This window comes from Oncorhynchus keta, chromosome 11 (genome assembly GCF_023373465.1).
Source record: "Oncorhynchus keta strain PuntledgeMale-10-30-2019 chromosome 11, Oket_V2, whole genome shotgun sequence".
NCBI lineage: Eukaryota > Metazoa > Chordata > Actinopteri > Salmoniformes > Salmonidae > Oncorhynchus > Oncorhynchus keta.
Genome location: NC_068431.1, coordinates 3,998,908 through 4,021,407, shown reverse-complemented (window position 1 = coordinate 4,021,407; position 22,500 = coordinate 3,998,908). Strand labels below are relative to the sequence as shown.

The 22,500-nt window shown below is 42.0% G+C and overlaps 1 protein-coding gene across 2 annotated transcripts in view; it reads right to left on the bottom strand.

Moving 5' to 3' along the window:
• The window catches only part of LOC118381516 (large neutral amino acids transporter small subunit 4-like), a 62,107-nt gene that overhangs the window by 28,869 nt on the left and 10,738 nt on the right, over positions 1 to 22,500 (bottom strand). For both annotated transcript variants that reach the window (XM_052529191.1, XM_052529192.1), the window contains exons 3-5: positions 16,796 to 17,102; positions 14,887 to 14,942; positions 2,618 to 2,694 (exon numbers count right to left, since the gene is read on the bottom strand). In XM_052529191.1, coding sequence (XP_052385151.1) covers positions 2,618 to 2,694; positions 14,887 to 14,942; positions 16,796 to 17,102 — 440 coding nt within the window. The remainder of the gene's footprint in view (positions 1 to 2,617; positions 2,695 to 14,886; positions 14,943 to 16,795; positions 17,103 to 22,500) is intronic.

The window sequence follows — 22,500 nt, the reverse complement described above, 5'->3', positions numbered from 1 at the left end:
GTTCAAAGCTAAATGGGGAAACAGTAGTGTGTAATGTTTCTCCCCAGTAGTTAGCTATCTCTACTCTCTCCATGGTAAAACAGTAGTGTTTAGTTCCAGTAGTTAGCTACACCGCTACATGGTAAAACAGTAGTGTTTAGTTCCAGTAGTTAGCTACATCGCTCACGGTCAGTAGTCTCCCTCCTCTCTCTAGCTACACCTCTACATGGTAAAACAGTAGTGTGTAGTTCCAGTAGTTAGCTACACCGCTACATGGTAAAACAGTAGTGTTTAGTTCCAGTAGTTAGCTACACCGCTACATGGTAAAACAGTAGTGTTTAGTTCCAGTAGTTAGCTACACCGCTACACCACTACATGGGAAAACAGTAGTTACCCACCGAAAACACTACCTAGATTTGAATTTAGTTCAACTACCACCAAGCTACTAGAAAATGTCTGTCTATCAGACGATAAACTCTAAAATCACAGAACATTTTGGAGGATGGGAGGTTATCCCCCCTCCTCTGTCTTTCAACTCTCTGTGTTTGTCTGTCCTTGAATGGTACAATGTTTCATTGTGGATCGACATTAAGGATGCAGATATGTGGGAGAGAGAGAGAGTTGGAGCAAGTCTGTGTTGTTGTTGTTGTTCAAAGCTAAATGTGGGAGAGAAGTACTGGAACAGTGATAATGACCTTTCTCCCCATCTATCTCTCTCTCCATCTCTACTCTCTCCCTCTCTCTCTCTCTCTCTCTCTCTCTCTCTCTCCCCATCTCTCTCTCTCTCCCTCTCTCTCTCTCTCTCTCCCTCTCTCTCTCCCTCTATCTCTCTCTCTCTCCCTCTCTCCCCCTCTCTCTCTCTACTCTCTCCATCTCTACTCTCTCCCTCTCTCTCTCTCTCTCTCCCCCTCTCCATCTCTACTCTCTCCATCTCTACTCTCTCCCTCTCTCTCTCCCTCTCTCTCTCTCTCTCTCCCCCTCTCTCTCTCTACTCTCTCCATCTCTACTCTCTCCCTCTCTATCATGACCACAGGACAGGAGACAGGGCGCCTGGCCACAGAGAGAAGGAGGGAGAGAGGACACGAGGGTTTGTGTGCTGACATGTTTTGATATGGTATCGAGATGATATGGATTTGTGTAATGCAAAAGAGAAAATCTTTGAAAACAACTGAGGCCGAATGACACAATGTTCTCTACACAGACAGAGACAAACAGTATGTAAAACACACACACACACACACGCACGCACACACACACACACACACACACACACACACACACACACACACACACACACACACACACACACACACACACACACACACACACACACACACACACACACACACACACACACACACACACACACACGCACACGACACTGTACCTCTCTCCCAGACAGACACTGTACTTCTCACAGACAGACACTGTACCTCTCACACACGACAGAGACACTGTACCTCTCTCACACACACGACACACACGCACCTCTCTCCAGACAGACACTGTACCTCTCTCCCAGACAGACACTGTACCTCTCTCCCAGGCAGACACTGTACCTCTCTCCCAGACAGAGACACTGTACCTCTCTCTCAGACAGAGACACTGTACCTCTCTCTCAGACAGAGACACTGTACCTCTCTCAGACAGACACGGTACCTCTCTCTCAGACAGAGACACTGTACCTCTCTCTCAGACAGAGACACTGCACCTCTCTCCCAGACAGACACTGTACCTCTCTCCCAGGCAGACACTGTACCTCTCTCCCAGACAGAGACACTGTACCTCTCTCTCAGACAGAGACACTGTACCTCTCTCTCAGACAGAGACACTGTACCTCTCTCAGACAGACACGGTACCTCTCTCTCAGACAGAGACACTGTACCTCTCTCTCAGACAGAGACACTGCACCTCTCTCCCAGACAGACACTGTACCTCTCTCCCAGGCAGACACTGTACCTCTCTCCCAGACAGACACTGTACCTCTCTCCCAGACAGAGACACTGTACCTCTCTCTCAGACAGAGACACTGTACCTCTCTCTCAGACAGAGACACTGTACCTCTCTCAGACAGACACGGTACCTCTCTCTCAGACAGACACTGTACCTCTCTCCCAGACAGACACTGTACCTCTCTCCCAGACAGACACTGTACTTCTCTCAGACAGACACTGTACCTCTCTCTCAGACAGAGACACTGTACCTCTCTCTCAGACAGAGACACTGTACCTCTCTCTCAGACAGAGACACTGCACCTCTCTCCCAGACAGACACTGTACCTCTCTCCCAGACAGACACTGTACCTCTCTCCCAGACAGAGACACTGTACCTCTCTCTCAGACAGAGACACTGCACCTCTCTCTCAGACAGAGACACTGCACCTCTCTCTCAGGCAGACACTGTACCTCTCTCTCAGACAGAGACACTGTACCTCTCTCAGACAGACACGGTACCTCTCTCTCAGACAGACACTGTACCTCTCTCCCAGACAGACACTGTACCTCTCTCCCAGACAGACACTGTACTTCTCTCAGACAGACACTGTACCTCTCTCTCAGACAGAGACACTGCACCTCTCTCTCAGGCAGACACTGTACCTCTCTCTCCGACAGACACTGTACCATACTCTCTCTCTCACCGTGAGGGAGGTGAAGGTCATGCACATTCCTCCGAAGCCGTTAAATGTCAGCGCGATGAAGATCAGGATTGACAGCTCTGTGGAGGAAGACGGAGACACCATCAGACACAGACACACATATGCATAAACACAAATGGACAAACGTTCACACACACACATACACCCTAAAGATATACACACACACACACACACACATACACCCTAAAGATATACACACCCACACACACACACACATACACCCTAAAGATATACACACACACACACACACACATACACCTAAAGATATACACACCCACACACACATAGTGATATGGCAGCTAGGTGATATGTTAGCTAGGTGATATGGTAGCTAGGTGATATGGTAGCTATGTGATATGTTAGCTAGGTGATATGGTAGCTAGGTGGCGTGGTAGCTAGATGCTATGGTAGCTATGTGATATGGTAACTAGGTGATATGTTGATATGATAGCTAGGTGACATGGTAGCTAGGTGATATGGTATCAATGTGATATGGTAGCTAGGTGATATGGTAGCTAGGTGATATGGTAGCTATGAGATATGATAGCTATGTGATATGTTGCTATGGTAGCTAGGAGATATGGTAGCTAGGTGATATAGTGATGGTGATATGTTAGCTAGGTAATATGGTGATATGGTAGCTTGGTAATATAGTGATGGTGATATGGTAGCTAGGTAATATGGTAGCTAGGTGATATGGTAGCTATGAGATATGATAGCTATGTGATATGTTGCTATGGTAGCTAGGAGATATGGTAGCTAGGTGATATAGTGATATAGTAGCTAGGAGATATAGTGATATGGTAGCTAGGTGATATAGTGATGGTGATATGTTAGGTAGGTAATATAGTGAGATGGTAGCAAGGTAATATAGTGATGGTGATATGGTAGCTAGGTAATATAGTGAGATGGTAGCTAGGTAATATGGTAGCTAGGTGATATAGTAATATGGTAGCTAGGTGATATAGTGATATGGTAGCTAGGTGATATGGTAGCTTGGTGATATAGTGATATGGTAGCTAGGTGATATGGTAGCTAGGTGATATGGTAGCTAGGTGATATAGTGATGGTGATATGGTAGCTAGGTGATATGGTAGCTAGGTGATATAGTGATATGGTAGCTAGGTGATATAGTGATGGTGATATGGTAGCAAGGTGATATAGTGATATGGTAGCAAGGTGAGATGGTAGCTAGGTGATATAGTGATATGGTAGCTAGGTGATATAGTGATATGGTAGCTAGGTGATATGGTAGCTAGGTGATATAGTAATATGGTAGCTAGGTGATATAGTGATATGGTAGCTAGGTGGTATGGTAGCTAGGTGATATAGTGATATGGTAGCTCTCCATGTGTCTGTTTTTATGGGGTATTATAGGTGACAGTTCCCATGACATGAAAGTTTGAGGTGATATGCAAATTCAGTGTAAGTCGCTCTGGTGATAAGAGCGTGCTAAATGACTAAATGTAAATGTAAATATAGTGATATGGTAGCTAGGTGATATGTTAGCTAGGTAATATGGTGATATGGTAGCTAGGTAATATAGTGAGATGGTAGCTAGGTGATATAGTGATGGTGATATGGTAGCTAGGTGATATAGTGATATGGTAGCTAGGTGATATGTTAGCTAGGTAATATAGTGATGTGGTAGCTAGGTGATATAGTGATGGTGATATGTTTGCTAGGTAATATGGTGATATGGTAGCTAGGTAATATAGTGAGATGGTAGCTAGGTGATATAGTGATGGTGATATGGTAGCTAGGTGATATAGTGATATGGTAGCTAGGTGATATGTTAGCTAGGTAATATAGTGATGTGGTAGCTAGGTGATATAGTGATGGTGATATGTTAGCTAGGTAATATAGTGATGTGGTAGCTAGGTGATATAGTGATGGTGATATGGTAGCTAGGTAATATAGTGAGATGGTAGCTAGGTGATATAGTGATGGTGATATGTTAGCTAGGTAATATAGTGATGTGGTAGCTAGGTGATATAGTGATGGTGATATGGTAGCTAGGTAATATAGTGAGATGGTAGCTAGGTGATATAGTGATGGTGATATGTTAGCTAGGTAATATAGTGAGATGGTAGCTAGGTGATATGGTAGCTAGGTGATATAGTAATATGGTAGCTAGGTGATATGGTAGCTTGGTGATGTAGTGATATGGTAGCAAGGTGAGATGGTAACTAGGTGATATAGTGATATGGTAGCTAGGTAATATAGTGAGATGGTAGCTAGGTGATATAGTGATGGTGATATGGTAGCTAGGTAATATAGTGATGTGGTAGCTAGGTGATTTAGTGATGGTGATATGGTAGCAAGGTGAGATGGTAGCTAGGTGATATAGTGATGGTGATATGTTAGCTAGGTGATATAGTGATATGGTAGCTAGGTAATATGGTAGCTAGGTGATATAGTAATATGGTAGCTAGGTGATATAGTGATGTGGTAGCTAGGTGATATGGTAGCTAGGTGATACAGTGATATGGTAGCTAGGTGATATAGTGATATGGTAGCAATGTGATATAGTGATATGGTAGCTAGGTTATATGTTAGCTAGGTAATATAGTGATGTGGTAGCTAGGTGATATAGTGATGGTTATATGTTAGCTAGGTAATATAGTGAGATGGTAGCTAGGTGATATAGTGATGGTGATATGGTAGCTAGGTGATATAGTGATGGTGATATGTATTGCTAGGTAATATGGTGATATGGTAGCAAGGTGAGATGGTAGCTAGGTGATATAGTGATGGTGATATGTTAGCTATGTAATATGGTAGCTAGGTGATATAGTGAGATGGTAGCTAGGTAATATAGTGATGGTGATATGTTAGCTATGTAATATGGTAGCTAGGTGACATGGTAGCTAGGTCATATGGTAGCTATGTGATATGTTAGCTAGGTGATATGGTAGCTAGGTGATATGGTAGCTATGTGATATGTTAGCTAGGTGATTATGGTAGCTAGGTGGCGTGGTAGCTAGATGATATGGTAGCTATGTGATATGGTAACTAGGTGATATGTTGATATGATAGCTAGGTGACATGGTAGCTAGGTGATATGGTAGCTATGAGATATGATAGCTATGTGATATGTTGCTATGGTAGCTAGGAGATATGGTAGCTAGGTAATATAGTTAGATGGTAGCTAGGTGATCTAGTGATATGGTAGCAAGGTGATATAGTGAGATGGTAGCTAGGTGATATGGCAGCTAGGTGATATAGTGATATGGTAGCTAGATGATATAGTGATATGGTAGCTAGGTGATATAGTGATATGGTAGCAATGTGATATAGTGATATGGTAGCTAGGTTATATGTTAGCTAGGTAATATAGTGATGTGGTAGCTAGGTGATATAGTGATGGTGATATGTTAGCTAGGTAATATAGTGAGATGGTAGCTAGGTGATATAGTGATGGTGATATGGTAGCTAGGTGATATAGTGATATGGTAGCTAGGTGATATGTTAGCTAGGTAATATAGTGAGTGATATGGTAGCAAGGTGAGATGGTAGCTAGGTGATATAGTGATGGTGATATGTTAGCTATGTAATATGGTAGCTAGGTGATATAGTGAGATGGTAGCTAGGTAATATAGTGATGGTGATATGTTAGCTATGTAATATGGTAGCTAGGTGACATGGTAGCTAGGTCATATGGTAGCTATGTGATATGTTAGCTAGGTGATATGGTAGCTAGGTGATATGGTAGCTATGTGATATGTTAGCTAGGTGATTATGGTAGCTAGGTGGCGTGGTAGCTAGATGATATGGTAGCTATGTGATATGGTAACTAGGTGATATGTTGATATGATAGCTAGGTGACATGGTAGCTAGGTGATATGGTAGCTATGAGATATGATAGCTATGTGATATGTTGCTATGGTAGCTAGGAGATATGGTAGCTAGGTAATATAGTTAGATGGTAGCTAGGTGATCTAGTGATATGGTAGCAAGGTGATATAGTGAGATGGTAGCTAGGTGATATGGCAGCTAGGTGATATAGTGATATGGTAGCTAGATGATATAGTAATATGGTAGCTAGGTGATATAGTAATATGGTAACTAGGTAATATAGTGATGATGATATGTTAGCTAGGTAATATAGTGAGATGGTAGCTAGGTGATATGGTAGCTAGGTGATATAGTAATATGGTAGCTAGGTGATATAGTGATGTGGTAGCTAGGTGATACAGTGATATGGTAGCTAGGTGATATAGTGATATGGTAGCTAGGTGATATGGTAGCTAGGTGATATAGTAATATGGTAGCTAGGTGATATGGTAGCTAGGTGATATAGTGATATGTTAGCTAGGTGATATGTTAGCTAGGTGATATAGTGATATGGTAGCTAGGTGATATAGTGATGGTGATATGTTAGCTAGGTAATATAGTGATGTGGTAGCTAGGTGATATAGTGATGGTGATATGGTAGCTAGGTAATATAGTGAGATGGTAGCTAGGTGATATAGTGATGGTGATATGTTAGCTAGGTAATATAGTGATGTGGTAGCTAGGTGATATGGTAGCTAGGTGATATGGTAATATGGTAGCTAGGTGATATGGTAGCTAGGTGATATAATGATATGGTAGCAAGGTGATATGGTAGCTAGGTAATATGGTAGCTAGGTGATATGGTAGCTAGGTGATATGGTGATATGGTAGCTAGTTGATATAGTGAGATGGTAGCTAGTTGATATAGTGAGATGGTAGCTAGGTGATATAGTGATATGGTAGCTAGGTGATATGGTAGCTAGGTGATATAGTGATATGGTAGCTAGGTGATATGGTAGCTAGGTGATATAATGATATGGTAGCAAGGTGATATAGTGATATGGTAGCTAGGTGATATGGTAGCTAGGTGATATAGTGATATGGTAGCTAGGTGATATGGTATCTAGGTGATATAATGATATGGTAGCAAGGTGATATAGTGATATGGTAGCTAGGTGATATGGTAGCTAGGTAATATCGTAGCTAGGTGATATGGTAGCTAGGTGATATGGTGATATGGTAGCTAGTTGATATAGTGAGATGGTAGCTAGGTGATATGGTAGCTAGGTGATATAGTAATATGTTAGCGAGGTGATATAGTGATATGGTAGCTAGGCAATATAGTGATATGGTAGCTAGGTGATATGGTAGCTAGGTAATATAGCGATATGGTAGCAAGGTGATATGGTAGCTAGGTGATATGTTAGCTAGGTGATATAGCAGCTAGATGATATAGTGATATGGTAGCTAGGTAATATAGCGATATGGTAGCAAGGTGATATGGTAGCAAGGTGATATGGTAGCTAGGTGATATAGTGAGATGGTAGCAAGGTGATATGGTAGCTAGGTAATATAGTGAGATGGTAGCAAGGTGATATGGTAGCTAGGTGATATAGTGATATCGTAGCAAGGTAATGTAGTGATATGGTAGCTAGGTGATGTAGTGATCGTGATATGGTAGTTTGGTGACATTACAACTAGTTGATGTAGTAATAGTGATATGGTAGTTTGGTGACGTGGTAGCTTGGTGATGTAGTGATTGTGATATGGTAGTTTGGTGATATAGTGATGGTGATATGGTAGCTAGGTAATATGGTAGCTAGGTAATATGGTAGCTAGGTGATATGGTAGCTAGGTGATATAGTAGCTAGGTGATATGGTAGCTAGGTGATATAGTGATATGGTAGCTAGGTAATATAGCGATATGGTAGCAAGGTGATATGGTAGCTAGGTGATATGGTAGCTAGGTAATATAGTGATATGGTAGCTAGGTGATATAGAGAGATGGTAGCAAGGTGATATGGTAGTTAGGTAATATAGTGAGATGGTAGCAAGGTGAGATGGTAGCTAGGTAATACAGTGATATGGTAGCTAGGTGATATGGTAGCTAGGTGATATGGTAGCTATGTGATATGTTGATATGGTATCTAGGTGATATGGTAGCTAGGTAATATAGTGAGATGGTAGGTGGGGAATATAGTGATATGGTAGCTGGGTGACATGGTAGCTAGGTGATATGGTAGGTAGGTGATATAGTGATATGGTAGCTAGGTAATATAGTGATATGGTAGCTAGGTGATATAGTGAGATGGTAGCAAGGTGATATGGTAGTTAGGTAATATAGTGAGATGGTAGCAAGGTGTGATGGTAGCTAGGTAATACAGTGATATGGTAGCTAGGTGATATGGTAGCTAGGTGATATGGTAGCTAGGTGATATGGTAGCTATGTGATATGTGATATGGTAGCTAGGTGATATGGTAGCTAGGTAATATAGTGAGATGGTAGGTGGGATATAGTGATATGGTAGCTGGGTGATATGGTAGCTAGGTGATATGGTGGTAGCTAGGTGATATAGTGATATGGTAGCTAGGTAATATAGTGATATGGTAGCTAGGTGATATGGTAGCTAGGTGATATGGTAGCTATGTAATATAGTGATATGGTAGCTAGGTGATATAGTGAGATGGTAGCAAGGTGATATGGTAGTTAGGTAATATAGTGAGATGGTAGCAAGGTGAGATGGTAGCTAGGTGATATGGTAGCTAGGTGATATGGTAGCTATGAGATATGGTAGCTATGTGATATGTTGATATGGTAGCTAGGTGATATGGTAGCTAGGTAATATAGTGAGATGGTAGGTGGGGAATATAGTGATATGGTAGCTAGGTGATATGGTAGCAAGGTGATATAGTAGCTAGGTGATATGGTAGCTAGGTGATATAGTGAGATGGTAGCAAGGTGATATGGTAGTTAGGTAATATAGTGAGATGGTAGCAGGTGATATAGTGAGATGGTAGCTAGGTAATATAGTGATATGGTAGCTAGGTGATATGGTAGCTAGGTGATATGGTAGCTAGGTGATATGGTAGCTAGGTGATATAGGTAGCTATGTGATATGTTGATATGGTAGCTAGGTAATATAGTGAGATGGTAGCTAGGAATATAGTGATATGGTAGCTAGGTGACATGGTAGCTAGGTGATATAGTGATCGTGATATGGTAGCTTGGTGACATACAACTAGGTGATGGTAGCTAGGTGATATAGTGATATGGTAGCTAGGTTTGGTGAGTGGTATCTAGGTGATGTGGTAATAGTGATATGGTAGTTTGGTGATATGGTAGCTAGGTGATATAGTGATCTAGTGATATGGTAGTTTGGTGATATAGTGATATGATATGGTAGTTTGGTGATATGGTAGTTTGGTGATATGGTAGCTAGGTGATGTAGTGATGGTAGCTATGGTAGTTTGGTGACATTAGCTAGTTGATGTAGTAATAGTGATATGGTAGTTTGGTGACATTACAACTAGTGATATAGTGATCGTGATATGGTAGTTTGGGTGACATACAACTAGGTGATGTAGTAATAGTGATATGGTAGTTTGGTGATGTAGTGATATATGGTAGCTAGGTGATGTAGTGATCTATGTGATATGGTAGTTTGGTGATGTAGTGATCGTGATATGGTAGTTTGGTGATGTAGTGATCGTGATATGGTAGTTTGGTGATGTAGTGATATGGTAGTTTGGTGATGTAGTGATCGTGATATGGTAGCTAGGTGATGTAGTGATGATGATATGGTAGTTTGGTGATTACAACTGTTGATGTAGTGATAGTGATATGGTAGTTTGGTGATATGGTAGTTTGGTGACATGGTATCTAGTTGATGTAGTGATAGTGATATGGTAGTTTGGTGATAAGGTAGTTTGGTGACGTGGTATCTAGGTGATGTAGTGATAGTGATATGGTAGCTAGGTAATATAGTTTGATGATGGTATCTAGGTGATATAGTGATAGTGATAATACAGTGAGTTTGGTAGTGGTAGTTTGGTGATGTAGTAATAGTGATATGGTAGTTAGGTGACATTACAATAGTTGATGGTAATAGTGATATGGTAGCTAGGTGATATGGTGGTTTGGTGACGTGGTAGCTTGGTGATGTAGTGATTGTGATATGGTAGTTTGGTGATATGGTAGTTTGGTGATATAGTGATGGTGATATGGTAGCTAGGTAATATGGTAGCTAGGTAATATGGTAGCTAGGTGATATGGTAGCTAGGTGATATAGTAGCTAGGTGATATGGTAGCTAGGTGATATAGTGATATGGTAGCTAGGTAATATAGCGATATGGTAGCAAGGTGATATGGTAGCTAGGTGATATGGTAGCTAGGTAATATAGTGATATGGTAGCTAGGTGATATAGAGAGATGGTAGCAAGGTGATATGGTAGTTAGGTAATATAGTGAGATGGTAGCAAGGTGAGATGGTAGCTAGGTAATACAGTGATATGGTAGCTAGGTGATATGGTAGCTAGGTGATATGGTAGCTATGTGATATGTTGATATGGTATCTAGGTGATATGGTAGCTAGGTAATATAGTGAGATGGTAGGTGGGGAATATAGTGATATGGTAGCTGGGTGACATGGTAGCTAGGTGATATGGTAGGTAGGTGATATAGTGATATGGTAGCTAGGTAATATAGTGATATGGTAGCTAGGTGATATAGTGAGATGGTAGCAAGGTGATATGGTAGTTAGGTAATATAGTGAGATGGTAGCAAGGTGTGATGGTAGCTAGGTAATACAGTGATATGGTAGCTAGGTGATATGGTAGCTAGGTGATATGGTAGCTATGAGATATGGTAGCTATGTGATATGTTGATATGGTAGCTAGGTGATATGGTAGCTAGGTAATATAGTGAGATGGTAGGTGGGGAATATAGTGATATGGTAGCTGGGTGACATGGTAGCTAGGTGATATGGTAGCTAGGTGATATAGTGATATGGTAGCTAGGTAATATAGCGATATGGTAGCAAGGTGATATGGTAGCTAGGTGATATGGTAGCTATGTAATATAGTGATATGGTAGCTAGATGATATAGTGAGATGGTAGCAAGGTGATATGGTAGTTAGGTAATATAGTGAGATGGTAGCAAGGTGAGATGGTAGCTAGGTAATATGGTAGCTAGGTGATATGGTAGCTATGAGATATGGTAGCTATGTGATATGTTGATATGGTAGCTAGGTGATATGGTAGCTAGGTAATATAGTGAGATGGTAGGTGGGGAATATAGTGATATGGTAGCTAGGTGATATGGTAGCAAGGTGATATAGTAGCTAGGTGATATGGTAGCTAGGTGATATAGTGAGATGGTAGCAAGGTGATATGGTAGTTAGGTAATATAGTGAGATGGTAGCAAGGTGAGATGGTAGCTAGGTAATATAGTGATATGGTAGCTAGGTGATATGGTAGCTAGGTGATATGGTAGCTATGAGATATGGTAGCTATGTGATATGTTGATATGGTAGCTAGGTAATATAGTGAGATGGTAGGTGGGGAATATAGTGATATGGTAGCTGGGTGACATGGTAGCTAGGTGATGTAGTGATCGTGATATGGTAGTTTGGTGACATTACAACTAGGTGATGTAGTAATAGTGATATGGTAGTTTGGTGACGTGGTATCTAGGTGATGTAGTAATAGTGATATGGTAGTTTGGTGACATTACAACTAGGTGATGTAGTAATAGTGATATGGTAGTTTGGTGACATTACAACTAGGTGATGTAGTAATAGTGATATGGTAGTTTGGTGACATTACAACTAGTTGATGTAGTAATAGTGATATGGTAGTTTGGTGATATGGTAGCTAGGTGATGTAGTGATCGTGATATGGTAGTTTGGTGATGTAGTGATCGTGATATGGTAGTTTGGTGATATGGTAGTTTGGTGACGTGGTATCTAGGTGATGTAGTGATCGTGATATGGTAGTTTGGTGACATTACAACTAGTTGATGTAGTAATAGTGATATGGTAGTTTGGTGACATTACAACTAGTTGATGTAGTGATCGTGATATGGTAGTTTGGTGACATTACAACTAGGTGATGTAGTAATAGTGATATGGTAGTTTGGTGATGTAGTGATCGTGATATGGTAGCTAGGTGATGTAGTGATCGTGATATGGTAGTTTGGTGATGTAGTGATCGTGATATGGTAGTTTGGTGATGTAGTGATCGTGATATGGTAGTTTGGTGATGTAGTGATCGTGATATGGTAGTTTGGTGATGTAGTGATCGTGATATGGTAGCTAGGTGATGTAGTGATCGTGATATGGTAGTTTGGTGACATTACAACTAGTTGATGTAGTGATAGTGATATGGTAGTTTGGTGATATGGTAGTTTGGTGACATGGTATCTAGTTGATGTAGTGATAGTGATATGGTAGTTTGGTGATAAGGTAGTTTGGTGATGTGGTATCTAGGTGATGTAGTGATAGTGATATGGTAGCTTGGTGATAAGGTAGTTTGGTGACGTGGTATCTAGGTGATGTAGTGATAGTGATAAGGTAGTTTGGTGACGTGGTAGTTTGGTGATGTAGTAATAGTGATATGGTAGTTTGGTGACATTACAACTAGTTGATGTAGTAATAGTGATATGGTAGTTTGGTGATATGGTGGTTTGGTGACATGGTAGCTTGGTGATGTAGTGATAGTGATATGGTAGTTTGGTGATATGGTAGTTTGGTGACGTGGTATCTAGCCTGTTCAGGATACCACGGTTTACTGCCCCTTCTGGAGGATTTGGGTACCCATATAAAACATGATACATTTTTGTCAAAAGTTGCTAATATATGCAAATAAAAAATATTATCGAATAGAAAACACTAAAGCTTTTAACTCTCAAAATCTGCATTTTCCCAAAATATCTCTTCTCATCTGAAAAGGTAGCTTTGACCTCATCGCAAACACCCTTCCCAGCCAGTCACAGCACCCGGAAGAGTGGTCCACGTGTTCAGCGTGATCTCAGCTTTCAATGGGACTTCACATTGTGATATGGTAGCTCGGTGAGTTTTGAGCACGCGGTAAGCTCAGTCACTCAAAAAACCTGTTCGCAATGGTCAAGTCCTCTCTCTTTTCCAAGATCGATTGAACAGTGCTTGTGTTTCTGTTGTTCTCAAAATTGCTGTACACCTTTATAACATGTTAAAGCTAGGTGATTATGGAGTTAGTTTGACAAGTTTACTGGACATATTATATATAGTGAAGTTTTGGTAGCTTCAATTTTGACTACATTTTACCAAAATCAGGCTATTTTGAGAACCGGAGCTAGACTTGAAAACTGAACGCTAATTTGGTAGAGTATAATGATATTACAGGTCGTTTGATGGAAGAATAACAAAGGTAAGGGAATATTTAATGTATTCATTTTGGGATTCTGTCGCTCCAAGATAGAGGAGTCATTATGGTAGCTAGGTGGGAGCGCCGACTCCATATTATAGTCTAGTGAACGAAATGGTAACGTTAAAATTAAATGTAACAATGCAATTGCATTTAGAAGAAGTGTATCTTAGCTATACATATGTAAAACATGCATATTTAGTCAAAGTTTATGATGTGTATTCCTTGTTAGTGATGTTATCTGGTAGCTATCGTCATTTCTCAGGACATTTGGGTAGCATTTTTGAACGATGCATCATTGTAAACAGAGATTTATGGATATATATAGCATATTATTGAAAAAAAAATGAATGTACTGTGTAACATGTTATATTACTGTCATCTGATGAAGATTTCAAAAGGTTAGTGAAATGATTTTTCTTTTAATCCTGCGTTTGTTGATTGCATATTTTTTGATATGGCTATGCTAATGAGCTATGTCTGCGGTGGTGGTTTGACATAAATATGTGCTATGTTTTCGTCGTAAAACATTTTAGAAATCTGACTTGCTGGCTAGATAAACAACTTGTTTATCTTTCATTTGAGCTATTTTACTTGTTAATGTGTGGAGGTTAAATATTTTTAGGAATATTTTTGCGCATTGTGCGTTATGGTAATGAGCTTGAGCTGTAGTCACGCTACCAGCAGAGGAATTAAACTCCCGAGCTGGCTAGGTGATGTAGTGATAGTGATATGGTAGTTTGGTGATAAGGTAGTTTGGTGACGTGGTAGCTTGGTGATGTAGTGATAGTGATATGGTAGTTTGGTGACGTGGTATCTAGGTGATGTAGTGATCGTGATATGGTAGTTTGGTGATAAGGTAGTTTGGTGACGTGGTAGCTTGGTGATGTAGTGATAGTGATATGGTAGTTTGGTGACGTGGTAGCTTGGTGATGTAGTGATCGTGATATGGTAGTTTGGTGATAAGGTAGTTTGGTGACGTGGTAGCTTGGTGATGTAGTGATCGTGATATGGTAGTTTGGTGATAAAGTAGTTTGGTGACATGGTACTGTATGCTAGGTAGTCTACTCACCATCAGGGCTGTATGCTCCGTAGGCGATGAGAAGACAAGAGAAGGAGAAACAGGCACTGGAATACACACAAACAATACATCAATATCATGTATAACCATACATCAATATCATATAGAGGATGTCTGGTTATTCTTTAAAAGTCCTTTCCTCACCATCTTAAATAAGTGTGCTCCATTCAAAAACTTTAGAAACAGGAACAGATATAGCCCTTGGTTCACTCCAGAACTGTCTGCCCTTGACCAGCACAAAAACATCCTGTGGCATTCTGCATTAGAATCGAACAGCCCCCGCGATTTGCAACTTTTCAGACAGTTGCATCCTGTAGTACAAACTCAAAAACATTCTGGGCCACTGTAAAGTCCACAAGAGCACCTCCTCCCATCTGCCCACTGTACTGAGACTAGGAAACACTGTCACCACTGATAAATCCATGATAATTGAGAATATCAATAAGAATTTGTCTACGGCTTTCCATGCTTTCCACCTGGCTACCCCTACCCCAGGCAACAGCCCTGCACCACCCACAGCCTCCCCCATTTCTCCTTCACCCAAATCTAGATAGCTGATTTTCTGAAAGAGCTGCAAAATCTGGATCCCTACAAATCAGCTGGGCTAGACAATCTGGACCCCTACAAGTCCTAAACGATATCATAACCGCCATCGATAAGAGACAATAATGTGCAGCCGTATTCATCGACCTGGCCAAAGCGTTCGACTCTGTCAATAATCACATTCTTATCGGCTGACTCAACAGCCTTGGTTTCTTAAATGACTGCCTCGCCTGGTTCACTAACTACTTCTCAGATAGAGTTCAGTGTGTCAAATCGGAGGGCCTGTTGTCTGGACCCCTGGCAGTCTCTATGGGGGCGCCACAGGGTTCAATTCTCTGGCCAACTCTCTTCTCTGTATACATCAATGATGTCGCTCTTGCTGCTGGTGATTCTCTGATCCACCTCTACACAGATGACACCATAAAGCCCCACCTGAGATAAGGTGGGGCTTTACCTAACAAATATTTATAGAGAACCTGGAGCCAGTGGGTTTGGTGACGAGTATGAAGCGAGGGCCAGCCATCGAGAACATACAGGTTGCAGTGGTGGGTAGTATATGGGGATTTAGTGATATGGGATGGCACTGTGATAGACTGCATCCAATTTGTTGAATAGAGTGTTGAAGGCTATTTTGTAAATTACATCGCCGAAGTCGAGAATCGGTAGGATGGTCAGTTTTACAAGGGTAAGTTTGACAGCATGGGAAAAGGATGCTTTGTTGCGAAATAGGAAGCCGATTCTAGATTTCATTTTGGATTGGAGATGCTTAATGTGAGTCTGGAAGGAGAGTTTACAGTCTAACCAGACACCTTGGTATTTGTAGTTGTCCACGTATTCTAAGTCAGAGCCGTCCGGAGTAGTGATGCTGGACGGGCGGGCAGGTGCAGGCAGCGATCGGTTGAAGAGCATGCACTTAGTTTTACTTGCATTTAAGAACAGTTGGAGGCCACGAAGGAGAGTTGTATGGCATTGAAGCTCGTCTGGAGGTTAGTTAACACAGTGTCTAAAGAGGGGCCAGAAGTATACAGAATGGTGTCATCTGTGTAGAGGAGGATCAGAGAATCACCAGCAGCAAGAGCGACATCATTGATATATACATGTATACCATGGCTAAGGAATGTTCTTAGGCACGACGCAATGCCTCCGAGGTGCCTTATTGCTATTATAAACTGATTACCAACGTAATTAGATGTTTTGTCATACCCGTGGTATACCACGACTGTCAGCCAATCAGCATACACCATGTAAACTCATTCCAGGTCAACTCACACCTGTTTAACCATTTAAACCAACACAGACTGAACTCAGACTCCTCCCTCCTCCACCCACTGTACCTCCTCCTCTCGCTCTCTCCTACCTGCCCAGCAGTCGTAGGTTGCGCGGTCCGTATTTGTCCATGACGATGCCCAGCGGCAGAGTGATGGCTGATAGAAGGAATGATCCCACGGTGAAGGCCAGGTTCAACATCTCATCCTGGTCCTTACAGATGAGCCAGCCGTTCATCCTCATAGGGCCATTGGGGTCCTGGGGGGCCAGGGGCCTCATCTCTACCCCATCCCCTAACCCCACCACACCCTCTGCCTCAGAGTAGTAATCACTGTAGTCATCATCGCCCTCTGGTGGGGGGAGGGGGACAGACAGGTTGGAGGAGGAGGTGTGGTTACCTAGAGGGAGGGAGGGTCAGTATCAGATATTATTCTCATTAATATTGTTATTGTTGTTGTTGTTAATGGTAATCCCATTTCCACTATTATTATTGCTGAGACAACAGAGAGAGAGAGAGAGAGAGAGAGAGAGAGAGAGAGTTGCAGCACTTTACTCTGGGTGAATGAACTGTGAGGTAGAATGCCTAAGCAGATTAGCAGAGTAGCGTGGTAGTCAGGTGGTCAAGCGATGTTGTTCTGACACATGGTTCTGTGTTACTTGACATCACGGCCACTTCATGAAGATACTACTACCCTGTGCTGGGATTTTAACATCTAGATGTTAATCAAAATGGGACCATCGCGCTCTGTGTTAACGTACTTTTCAGCTTTTCAGCCTTCTTCAGTGTGTAGGTACCATTTTTTTAAAATTCAAAACAGCGTTTGTAGGGAACACAGGTGAGCAACTGATGAGCAACAGGTGCTTCTAATCAGGGTTGCCAATAATCTGCCAATCAGGGATGTGGCTTCTCTGGTATACCTGTACACAAGTTAGTCCTGAATCCTGAATCTAGTTGATGAGCCCTGGCCTAGTTGATGATCCCTGGTCTAGACTGTCCTTAATCTAGTTGATGATCCCTGGTCTAGACTGTCCTTAATCTAGTTGACGATCCCTGGTCTAGACTGTCCTGAATCTGAGTTGATGACCCCTGGTCTAGACTGTCCTGAATCTAGTTGATGATCCCTGGTCTAGACTGTCCTGAATCTAGTTGATGATCCCTGGTCTAGACTGTCCTTAATCTAGTTGATGATCCCTGGTCTAGACTTTCATGAATCTAGTTGATGCACCCTGGTCTAGACTGTCCTGAATCTATATGATGATCCCTGGTCTAGACTGTCCTGAATCTAGTTGATGATCCCTGGTCTAGACTGTCCTGAATCTAGTTGATGATCCCTGGTCTAGACTGTCCTGAATCTAGTGGATGATCCCTGGTCTAGACTGTCCTGAATCTAGTTGATGACCCCTGGAGAAACCTCAGCCACATGTGACCTCATCCTTCGCCCTCTAACTCTGATTAGAAACAGCTTAGTACACACACACCCTGCCTGTTCCGATAACACTAACCTCCCTTCTCTGATACCACAGGCCCTCTCTCAGCAAAAAAAAAAAACATGAGGAGTAGGGGAGGAGATAGTGGGAACAGATAAGAAGAGAAAAGATAGAGATGGTCGAGGTATTTGCATAGATATTATCTCTGCTTTACTGGGCCTTTATGAGTTCCTCTCTGGCACTATGCCGTGGATAAAGAGATACACAGGAACATGTTGTTATTGAGAAATACTTCCACTGATCAAATATAGAAACATGAAAAGTATCTCTTTACTTCTGAAGTTAAAACATTATTCATGTCTCAACTTTAAATAAGAATCAAATGACATAATAAGATCAACTCAATTGACTTTAGTTGGCAGAGAGAGAGCAGAGACAGGGACAAGACAGAGGAAGAGAAAGATAATGAGGAACAAGTCAGAAGTTTTTAAAGAACAACGACAGAGGAAGAGAAAGATAAGAGTAACGTCAGAATTTTGACTTCCAGTAGGGACCGTGTCAGTCTGCACACACACACACACACACACACACACACACACACACACACACACACACACACACATACACACATACACACATACACACATACACATACACATACACATACACATACACATACACATACACATACACACATACACACATACACACATACACACATACACACATACACACACACACACACACACACACACACACACACACACACACACACACACACACACACACACACACAAGGTGGTGACTGTAAAAAGTGATGTGGTGTTTATGCTGAGTGAGGTGTATTTTGCAGCTGAGTCCAGCTGGTTAGGGTTCCAAGTCTACTTCCTGTTAACAGACCTTTGGAATGGAACAGCCAACCACGACCCACGAGACCTCGTCTCCCACATGCTGACTCTCCATTCTCTCATTCCTTTCTCTATACATCTCTCTTTACCTCTCTCTCTCTCTCTATTCCTTTCTCTCTCTCTGTATATATAAACTCAGCAAAAAAATGAAACGTCCCTTTTTCAGGACCCTGTCTTTCAATGATAATTCATAAAAATCCAAATAACTTCACAGATCTTCATTGTAAAGGGTTTAAACACTGTTTCCCATGCTTGTTCAATGGACCATAAACAATTAATGAACATGCACCTGTGGAACGGTCGTAAAGACACTAACAACAGCTTACAGACGGTAGGCAATTACGGTCACAGTTATGAAAACTTAGGACACCAAAGAGGCCTCTGTACTGACTCTGAGAAAACATCAAAAGAAAGATGCCCAGGGTCCCTGCTCATCTGTGTGTACGTGCCTTAGGCATGCTGCAAGGAGGCATGAGGACTGCAGATGTGGCCAGGGCAAGAAATTGCAATGTCCATACTGTGAGACGCCTAAGACAGCGCTACAGGGAGACAGGACGGACAGCTGATCGTCCTCGCATTGGCAGACCACGTGTAACAACACCTGCGCAGGATCAGTATGTCCGAACATTACACCTGTGGGACAGGTACAGGATGGCAACAACAACTGCCTGAGTTACACCAGGAATGCACAATCCCTCCATCAGTGCTCAGACTGTCTGTAATAGGTTGAGAGAGGCTGTACTGAGGGTTTGTAGGCCTGTTGTAAGGCAGGTCCTCACCAGACATCACCAGCAACAACGTTGCGTATGGGCACTAACCTACCGTCGCTGGACCAGACAGGACTGGCAAAAAAGTGCTCTTCTCTGACGAGTCGCGGTTTTGTTTCACTTGGGGTGATGGTCGGATTTGCGGTTTTCTTCGAAGGAATGAGCGTTACACCGAGACCTGTACTCTGGAGCGGGATCGATTTAGAGGTGGAGGGTCCGTCATGGTCTGGGGCGGTGTGTCACAGCATCATCGGAATGAGCTTGTTGTCATTGTAGGCAATCTCAACGCTGTGCGTTACAGGGAAGACATCCTCCTCTCTCATGTGGCTCATCCTGACATGACCCTCCAGCATGACAATGCCACCAGCCATACTGCTCGTTCTGTGTGTGATTTCCTGCAAGACAGACATGTCAGTGTCTTGCCATGGCCAGCGAAGATCCCGGATCTCAATCCCATTGAGCACGTCTGGGACCTGTTGGATCAGAGGGTGAGGGCTAGGGCCATTCCCAGCAGAAATGTCTGGGAACTTGCAGGTGCCTTGGTGGAAGAGTGGGGTAACATCTCACAGCAAGAACTGGCAAATCTGGTGCAGTCCATGAGGAGGAGATGCACTGCGGTACTTAACGCAGCTGGTGGCCACACCAGATACTGACTGTTACTTTTGATTTTGACCTCCCCTTATTATGGAACTTGTTCAGTTTATGTCTCATGTCTTGATATGATAATACAAATATTTACACATGTTAAGTTTGCTGAAAATGAACGCAGTTCACAGTGAGAGGACGTTTCTTTTTATGCTGAGTTTATATTAATCTCTCTACTCCTCTCGCTCTCTCTCTCTCTCTCTCTATACCACTCTCATCCCTCTCTCTATACATCTCTCTCTACCTCTCTCTCTATTCCTCTCTCTCCATACCGCTCTCATCCCTCTCTCTATACATCTCTCTTTACCTCTCTCTCTCTATTCCTCTCTCTCTCTCTCTCTCTACCTCTCTCTCTCTCTTTACCTCTCTCTCTCTCTCTATTCCTCTCTCTCTCTCTATACCTCTCTCTCTCTTTTTACCTCTCTCTCTTTCTTTACCTCTCTCTCTCTCTTTACCTCTCTCTCTCTATTCCTCTCTCTCTCTTTACCTCTCTCTCTCTCTCTTTACCTCTCTCTCTCCTTTACCTCTCTCTCTCTTTTACCTCTCTCTCTTTCCTCTCTCTCTCTCTCTCTCTTTACCTCTCTCTCTCTTTTACCTCTCTCTCTCTATTCCTCTCTCTCTCTTTTACCTCTCTCTCTCTCTTTACCCCTCTCTCTCTCTATTCCTCTCTCTCTCTTTACCTATCTCTCTCTCTCTCTTTACCTCTCTCTCTCTTTACCTCTCTCTCTCTCTTTACTCTCTCTCTCTCTCTATTCTCTCTCTCTCTATACCTCTCTCTCTCTTTACCTCTCTCTCTCTCACTTCTCTTTTTCCTCTCTCTCTCTTTTACCTCTCTCTCTCTCCTCTTTACCTCTCTCTCTCTTTACCTCTCTCTCTCTCCATCTCTTTATTCCTCTCTCTCTTTCCTCTCTCTCCTCTTATCTCTCTTCTTTCTTCAGAGTTTATCTCTCTCTCTTTTAGACAATCCTCTAGTAATGTTCCTCTGTACCTCTCTCTCTCATCTTTACCTCTCTCTCTCTTTGATCTCTCTCTTCTTTACCTCTCTCTCTCTCTTTACCTCTCTCTATTCCTCTCTCTAATGATTACCTCTGTCATGTAGAATTTACCTCTCGAGAACAGATATTTACCTCTCTCTCTCTTGAGATTCAGATCTGATACCTCTCTCTCTCTCTTTACCTCTAGTCTCTCTTTAGTGGACAGATATGATAGTCTGTCTTTAGAATAATGGATCAGCTCTGTAGTGTAGAACAGATATGATAGTCTGTCATTAGAGTAAAGGATCAGCTCTCTCTGAGAACAGATATGATAGTCTCTCATGTTTACCCATAAAGGATCAGCTCTCTTTAGAACAGATATGATAGTCTGTCATGTAGAATAAAGGATCACCTCTGTAGTGGAGAACAGATATGATAGTCTTTATGTAGAATAAAGGATCAGCTCTGTAGTGAACTTGAGAACAGTATGTTCCTCTGTATCTCAGCTCTTTAGTCTGTCATGTAGAATAATCAGTGAACTGAGACAATATGTAATGTAAATGAGCAGCTCTGTATCTCTGTATCTGATAGTCTGTAGAATAAAGGATCAGCTCTGTAGTGGAGAACAGATATTATAGTCTGTCATGTGGAGTAAAGGATCAGCTCTGTAGTGTAGAACAGATATGATAGTCTGTCATGTAGAATAAAGGATCAGCTCTGTAGTGTAGAACAGATATGATAGTCATGTAGAATAAAGGATCAGCTCTGTAGTGTAGAACAGATATGATAGTCTGTCATGTGGAGTAAAGGATCAGCTCTGTAGTGTAGAACAGATATGATAGTCATGTAGAATAAAGGATCAGCTCTGTAGTGGAGAACAGATATGATAGTCATGTAGAATAAAGGATCAGCTCTGTAGTGTAGAACAGATATGATAGTCATGTAGAATAAAGGATCAGCTCTGTAGTGTAGAACAGATATGATAGTCTGTCATGTGGAGTAAAGGATCAGCTCTGTAGTGGAGAACAGATATGATAGTCTGTCATGTAGAATAAAGGATCAGCTCTGTAGTGT